The 8,489-nt window shown below is 34.5% G+C and overlaps 1 protein-coding gene across 1 annotated transcript; it reads left to right on the top strand.

Moving 5' to 3' along the window:
- Nucleotides 1–706: 706 nt before the first annotated feature.
- LOC107873844 lies at nucleotides 707–1,261 on the top strand. The gene has a single exon (XM_016720778.1). The coding sequence runs from the start codon at nucleotides 707–709 to the stop codon at nucleotides 1,259–1,261; it is 555 nt and encodes a 184-aa protein (XP_016576264.1).
- Nucleotides 1,262–8,489: the final 7,228 nt, after the last annotated feature.

Below are 8,489 nucleotides of genomic sequence, written 5' to 3' on the forward strand. Positions count from 1 at the left end.
TGTATGTGTGTAGTGTAGAAATTAGGTTTAGTGCATGTGTGTTTGTGTAGTGTAGAAATTAGGTTTAGTGCATGTGTGCTTGTGTAGTGTAGAAATTAGGTTTCTCTCTTCTTCTTTTTTTTTTTTTTTGTAAAATAAAAATAATAAAATTTATTTGAAACAAACAAAATACAAATAAGTTAAATAGCTAGTTTTAGAAATATGATTAATAAATATTAATATCACTAGATTCTTTATTAAAAGTTAAAAGAAGAAAAAAAATATAACTTTTATTATTATTTTTTAATAATAATAAAAAATTATAAAAGCAAAAACTTATTAAAATTTGACTCTATTTTTTTGGTAGTTTTAAAAACTTTTAACAAACCTTTTAAAATAAGATAAACTTAAAATATCTAATTTAGACCTAAAAATTTTTTAAAAAAATTGAACACTAAAATGATCTAAAAACGTTAGGTTTGGTAAAAAATTAGGTGTTTACAAATATGACCACCTGAAGATGGTCATACTCCCATAAGCTCGTAATGAATGGACCTATTTGAGGTTCCAGGATTTTAAAAATATAACTGAATACAATTCTGCGATGTTTAGAATTAAATCACAGTTTGACTTATGTGGGGAATAGATCACAGATCACGACATGATAGAGAAAACCCTTTCTACTTTTCATTCCTCGAGTATGGTCCTGCAACAACAGTACTGAGAAATGGGTTTTAAAAAATACTCTGAATTAATTGGTCATCTTCTTGTTGCTGAACAACATAATGATCTTTTAATAAAAAATAATGAAACTCGACCTCCTAGTACTGCTTTATTCCCAGGAGTGAATGCTGTAAATTTTCACCCAACTTGGCGTGAAAGAAATTCTGACCCCAGTCGTGGTCGAGGTCAAGGTCGTGGTCGTGGTCATGGCAGATACTTCAATCAGGGTAATCGTCTTGCAATAAATAATAGCCCTCAGCACCAACAGTGCAAGAAGAAGGGTAAAACTCCTGAAGCAGCCCCAAGAATGAACCCTGAAAATATATGTTATCGATGTGGAGGAAAGGGACACTGGGCGCGTACTTGTCGTATGCCTAAGCATCTGGTAAAACTATATCAGGCGTCCCTCAAAAAGCCAGAAAATGATGTTGAAACAAACTTCCTCCTTGAAAATAACGTTGAGCCCATGGATTTAGAAGTGTCTGGTTTCTTTGCAGTTCTTGAAGAATTTGTAAATCACCTTGTAGGTGATAATAATGCTATAATCCGATTATGTTAATTTTCTATTAAAATTATTGGTTTAATTTTCTGTCGTTTTCTAATTTTGTATTTAAATATAGATTGTATAAATATGTTATGTGCTAGTAATATTATAATATTTATTTCGGTTATATTTTCATTTTGAAGAATATGAATACTCCTCAAATTTTATTTGGATCACTAATTGATCGTGATGATATTTGTGTAATTGATAGCGGGACAACACACACATTTTAAAGATGAAAAATACTTTTACTACTTACATAGAAGAAGAGCAAATGTTACAACAATTTCTGGTAATTCAAAATTGATTGAAGGCTCCGGAAGAGCTACTTTATTTCTGCTTAAAGGGACAAAATTAATTATAGAAGATGCATTGTTCTCTTCTAAATCCCCAAGAAATTTATTGAGTTTTAAAAATATCCGCTGAAATGGATATCATGTTGGGACAATAAATGAAATGAATGTCGAATATCTTGGCATTACCAAGACTGTCTTAGGTCAAAAACAAGTGTTGGAGAAATTACCAACTTTATCTTCCGGCTTATATTATGTCGAAATTAGTACAATTGAAGCACACTCTATCGTAAACCAGAAGTTTACTGATATAAATACATTTGTTCTCTGACATGATCGAATAGGCCATCCCGGCTCAGTAATGATGAGACGAATCATTGAAAAATTCAAAAGGGCATCCGTTAAAGAACCTGAAGATTCTTACACCGGATGAATTTTCATGTGTTGCTTGTTATCAAGGCAAAGTTATAACTAAGCCATCGCTACTAAAAGTTAGCGTCGAATCCTCTCAATTTCTAGAACGTATACATGGGGATATATGTGGGTCTATTCAATCACCTAGTGACACATTTAGATATTTTATGGTCCTAATAGACACATCTTCAAAATGGTCACATGTGTGCCTCTTGCCATCTCGCAACCTGGCATTTGCTAAATTATTGGCACAAATAATACGATTAAGTGTGCAATTCGCAGATTATCCTATTAAGGCTATTCGCCTCGATAATGCTGGAGAATTTACATCCCAAGCTTTTGATAATTATTGTATGTCAGTTGGGATACGAGTTGAACATCCAGTAGCTTATGTTCATACTCAAAATGGCATTACTGAGTCATTTATTAAGTGCCTACAATTGATAGCAAGACCACTGATTATGAAAATAAAATTGCTTACTAACGTTTTGGGTCATGTTATCTTACATGCAACATTACTTGTTCGTCTCAGGCCAACTCATTATAATAAATACTCCCCGTTACAATTGGTTTTGGGCCATGAGCCAAATATTGTCCATCTACGAATTTTTGAATGCGATGTATATGTGCCAGTAGCACCACCTCAACGTATTAAGATGGGCCCCTAAAGAAGGTTAAGAATATATGTTGGGTCTGAGTCACCCTCTATAATTCGCTACCTTGAACCATTGACGAGAGATTTATTTACTGCTCGATTTGCAGATTATCAATTTGATTAAACAAATTTTCCGCAATTAGGGGGAGAAAAACGTGAACTGAAAAGAGAAATTGTGTGGAAAGTTTCATCATTATCTTATTTTGATCCATGTACCCCCATATGTGTAACACCCCGTATTCAAGTACGTGTATAGGCGTATTCAAGTACGTGTATTAGTCTTATTTATATGGAATTAATTTTATTTTATTTTATTTATATCGGAATTTGCCCGTCGATGGTTCCATACGAAGGTTATTGAATAATCTTTCCAACGATATAAAGATTTCCAAAAATAGAAAGGTTTCGGATATAATCGAGTACGTTTGAAACTATAAAACGGTGGCCGGGATATTGGGAATAGTAAATGTGCAGGAAAATTTCCTGCACACAAACTACTAAGGCCAACCAATTTTTTGGGTCAACTTTGAACGATCATCACTCCCTTAATATAATGAACTGGGAGATCTGCAACCTATGAAAAGAAATATCTTTGAGTCTTGTTTCCAATTCAATTGGTTTCATCCAAATCCAACATCTGAGTAAGGAGTTATACTCGTTTTACTTCAGCCTCTCAAAACAGATTTTTAGGGTCAACTTCAAACGATCATAACTCCTTGTACAGTACGAACTGGGTGGCCTACTTTATATGAAATGAAAGCCCTTTGAATTATCTTTCCAACGATATCAATTTCACCCAAATCCGATATCGGATCAAAGAGTTATAGTCGATCTACTTTAGCTTATCAAAACAGTCCACCAAAGGACAGATTTGACATTATTTAAATTTTAAAGGCACTTTGGTCATTCCCTATGATATTATGGACGGTAATATGTGTACATATACATGTATATGAGTTCAAAAACTCATTTTCATCATCAATCATTGAGAAATAACAAACCCTAGCCAAATTTGACCTTTAAATTACTTTTGATTCAACCGTAGAAATTCCAAAGTAATCCGATAACTGCGTTTGTCATCTCGAGAGCTTCGAACGGCACCTATTATTTGTGCAAACAGGATTGCATAATCAAGAGGTGAATTCTAAGGTATGAATATTGTTTGCCTTTGTTCTCTTCCATATGTATATGTGTGATAGAGGATTATATGTATTGGTTGTTATTGAAAGGTGATGGAAATGGGGTTATGGACTATTTTGCATGGTTTGGTTGTATTGAATTGTGGAAGGAGGATATGTTAATTGGGTTATGGAAGATGGATATGGTAATTGAGTTATGGAAGGTGGATATGGTGATATACTATTGAATTGATGATTATTTATGTCTATGGCTCAATTTGGTTTAATGGATTGGTTGGAAGGATAAATGAATCCAAACTTGATATTGGAGGATGTTGTATGAATATGCATGACATGTAAATGTAATTGGAGTATAAGAAGGTTAAAGTGACACCCTTTATGGTGTAATTAAGGCTTACTACTTAACCACTAGTTTGGTGAATTCAAATAATTGAATTGTGACGTTTGGTCGCTAATACTAGATTGCTATATATGTTCATTGTAGATAAGTAATCCGAAAAGACGAGAAGTCCATTTGGGACTAGTATTGAAGGTTGACAGTCAGGAATGTAAAGCATACTCTATACCATATCTTTGGTATGAAAGTGAACAATTGTTCTATTAAGAAAGTTTCTAAAGTTATTCAATAACATGTGATCCATAATGGTTTTGTATGATGTCCTACGTTACCAATGAACTTGTTCCCACCCTACAAGATGTTAAGACATTCCAATACTTACTTGTTTTCCAAATCTTACATGTTTATTGCACTAATGGATGTCAGAAGGTATCCGGTTACTCAAACAAGATCCATGTGCTATTAATGACTCCAAAACGTTTCATTGATATACCAATAAGCTCCTACTTCATTGTTATGGCATTGATGACTCCAAAACACTTTATTGATGTGCCAATGAGTTCTTACTTCATTATTATTGCATTGATGGTCTATTTATATGTCTCTTATTGATGTATCATTGTTTCAAAGTATCAAAAATGTGGTGGCGACCGAAATAACAATCTCAAAGATTAATTGAACTAAGTGATGGAAGTTCTCTCTTATTGGGTGGTATCCCAGGGGCATAAGCCTATCATGGGTCGATCCCTAGTTATGTGTTTATGGGTGGTATCCTAGGGGCATAAGCCTAGCATGGGTCGATCCCAGTTGATATGTCTTGGAGGCAGTCTTATGGTCACAGTACAGTACAGTAATGATTACAAAGATGATAAGAACGAAGGTAAAGTGATTGAATAAATACAATGTACAGGTTGTCACAAGTTCTAGTAAGTGTGGTCCACTCCTATTACGATTTATTCACTTGTTTCTGATTTCTATTGAGCTCCTATATCATATGTGATTATCTACAGCTTTACATACTCAGTACATATTTCGTACTGACGTCCCCCACGAGGGACCTGCATTTCATGCTGCAGGCACAGGTACCTCAGCTCATATACCGCACAAGTAGGAGCCAGGATATCTAGCTGTTTTTGGTGAGCTCCAGTTTGCTTCGGGGCTTTCCGTGTCATATCCAGTCACTTTTGGTATTGTATAGAAGTTAGTTATATGGGGGGGGGGGGTGTCCCGACCTTAGTTAAACTCTGTGTATTGTCTAGAGGCTTTGTAGACCTAATGTACAGTCAAGGTGATGTTTTGTTAATAGACGTGATGGCTCCAATGGCCAAGTATTGTATATACATATATATGTGTGCTCGAGCTTATACAGGTGATTATTTTCTTTTATATGCGACATGATGCTGTCCGAATTTCGGATTGTCATAGAGGTATGCATGGGAAGTATAAGGTTATGAGATGGTTCTCCCGGACCTCCTCGGTTACGGGTGTCAGTCCGCCCCAATAGGATTTGAGGCGTGACAATATGTGAAAATGAGATCCGAAAGATCATTCACTTACAAAATTTAGCAAATCAAATGCCAGATGCATTTACTGATTTGAAAAGGATAACCAAGTCGCATATCCCTGCAGCGAATGTGCCCATCCGAATTGAAGTTCCAAAAGAACCATCTTCTAATATTATAACTTCTGAATTCCAAACACGCTTGAAGTGTGGTAGGCCTTTGGGTTCAAAGGATAAAATTTTTATTAAAAAAAAAATGAAAAATGATGATATTATAAAGGATTTTTCTAAAGAGACTCAAAATCTGATTAATCCGGATATTCCTGAAGAAATCAGTAAACCCGAGACTCAAGTGAATGAAGAACTTTCAATAAGTTCTACTAATGATGAGGTAAATTTAGATCGATCAAAAATTACGGTGGATAATGTTTTTGCTTATAATGTTGCACTAAATATCATGCAAGACAATAAGGACCTTGAACCTCTATCTGTCGAAGAATGTCGACGAAGAAAAGATTGGCCAAAATGGCAAGAGGCGATTCAATCTGAATTGAACTTACTTGCTAAACGGGAGGGTTTTGGACCTGTAGTCCAAACCCCAATGGTGTCAAACCAGTTGGCTATAAATGGGTCTTCGTACGTAAAAGAAATGAGAAAAATAAAATTGTAAGATACAAAGCAAGCCTTGTTGCACAAGAATTTTCTCAAAGATCCGGTGTCGACTATGAAAAAACATATTCACCTGTTATGGATGCAATAACATTTCGATACCTCATCGGTCTAGCTGTACATGAAAATATTAAAATTCATCTAATGGATGTGGTTACAGCTTATCTTTATAGTTCACTTGATAACGATATTTACATGAAAATTTCAGAAGGATTAAAATTGTCTGAATCATATAGTTTAAAGTCTCGAAAATTATATTCAATTAGATTACAAAGATAGTTGTACGGTCTAAAACAATGAGGGTTTATGTGGTATAATCGCCTAAGTGAGTACTTGAAAAACGAAGGACACATAAATGATGTTATTTGTCCTTGTATTTTCATTAAGAAAAGGGCGTCAGGGTTTGTTATACTCGCTATTTATGTAGATGATATAAATCTCATTGGAACTCCAGAAGAGGTCGAAAAGGCAATTGAATATCTAAAAAAAGAGTTTGAAATGAAAGATCTTGGAAATACAAAACTTTGTCTTGGTTTGCAAATTGAACATTTAGCAGACGGGGTTTATTCATTAAACTACCTATACCCAGAAGGTTTTGAAACGACTTTACATGGACAAAGCATATCTAATGGTTGTTCAATCACTTGATATAAATAAAGATCCATTTTGACTACTGGAAGAAGATGAAGAGATTCTTGATCCCGAAGTACCATATCTCAGTGCTATTGGTGAACTTATGCACCTCGCTAATTCTACAAGGACGGATATAGCATTTCCTGTTAATTTGCTAATAAGGTATAGCTCATCCTCTACGCGAAGACACTGGAACGGAGTTAAGCATATATTGAGGTACTAAAAGGGACTATTGATATGAGTCTGTTTTACACTAACAAAAGTAGTTCAGATCTTGTTGGTCATGCAGATGCAGGTTATTTATCTGACCCACATAAAACCTGATCTCAAACAGGCTATGTGTTTACATACGGAGGTACTGCTATATCATGGCGATCAACAAAATAGTCTATTGTTGCTACTTCTTCAAATCATGCTGAGATAATAGCTATAAATAAAGCAAGTAGAGAATGCATATGGCTAAGATCAATGGTACATTCTATCAAAGAAAGATGCGGCCTGAAGCTCGATATCAAAGTTTCCACAATCATATTTGACGATAATACAACATGCATAGCTCAATTAAAAGGAGGCTTCATAAAAGGAGATCGAACGAAGCACATTTCGTCAAAATTATTCTTCACGTACGATCTTCAGAAGAATGGTGATATTGATGTGCAGCAGATTCGCTCCATTGACAATCCAGCAGATTTGTTCACCAAATCTTTACCAACTTCAACCTTCGAGAAGATGGTATATAAGATTGGAATGCGAAGACTGAATAAGTTAAATCGGGGTCTTCATCAGGGGGGTAAGAATATGCGCTGCACTCTTTTTCCCTTAACCAAGGTTTTTATTCCACTGGATTTTTTCTGGTAAGGTTTTTAATGAGGTAGCACTCAAATGCGTATTCAGTAAATTTCTCTTTACATGAACATTCAAGGGGAAGTGTTGTGAAATGAATGCCATGGATGTCACATGTATGACATATGGCTACATATTAAGAAGGCAAGAAGACTACTAATCTTCCACCTCTTTGTCAGTAATAAGAGGAGAATTTTTCATTGTAGGCTATAAATAGCCATATGATAAGACAACAATGCAGAGACGAATTTTTACTGCCATCTTATAATCTCCATTTTGTATGTTTTAGTTTTAGGTACTATTATATATTCTATATCAAGGACTTATATGTAAAATAACTAAAACTCACATTTTGTTTAGGTCTCTTTCATCCTCCTCTTTACTTGTTTGGATTAATTATCAAAAGAGAGATGCAAAGTGGTTACAGGTGAATAACGGCACGAGCGTACTTAACAATAAAGATCAATTCAATAGTTATTAAAACTTAAAAGTTGCAACCAAAACAATATTTCGCATAAAGAATGTTATTGTCGTAAAAATAAATATTATTCGGCTTTACTTTGACTTTCTAAGAAAGATTACATAGTACTGGGGTGGCAAAATAAATAAATTATATAGTTATTCGTCCGTTTTATTCATATTATATGAGTTGGGTATCCAATCCATTTAATAGTGGGTCAAATATGGGCCAATTCATATTAACCATTCTAAAATAGGAAAAAGAACAGAAACGACACTTTAAATTAAACTATTTCCTTG

The sequence above is a fragment of the Capsicum annuum genome, chromosome 6, assembly GCF_002878395.1.
Source record: "Capsicum annuum cultivar UCD-10X-F1 chromosome 6, UCD10Xv1.1, whole genome shotgun sequence".
Classification (NCBI taxonomy): Eukaryota; Viridiplantae; Streptophyta; class Magnoliopsida; order Solanales; family Solanaceae; genus Capsicum; species Capsicum annuum.

What these genes read in the sequence shown, in the direction of transcription:
- LOC107873844 (XM_016720778.1), top strand. Translation starts at nt 707, where the DNA reads ATGGGTTTTAAAAAATACTCTGAATTAATTGGTCATCTTCTTGTTGCT.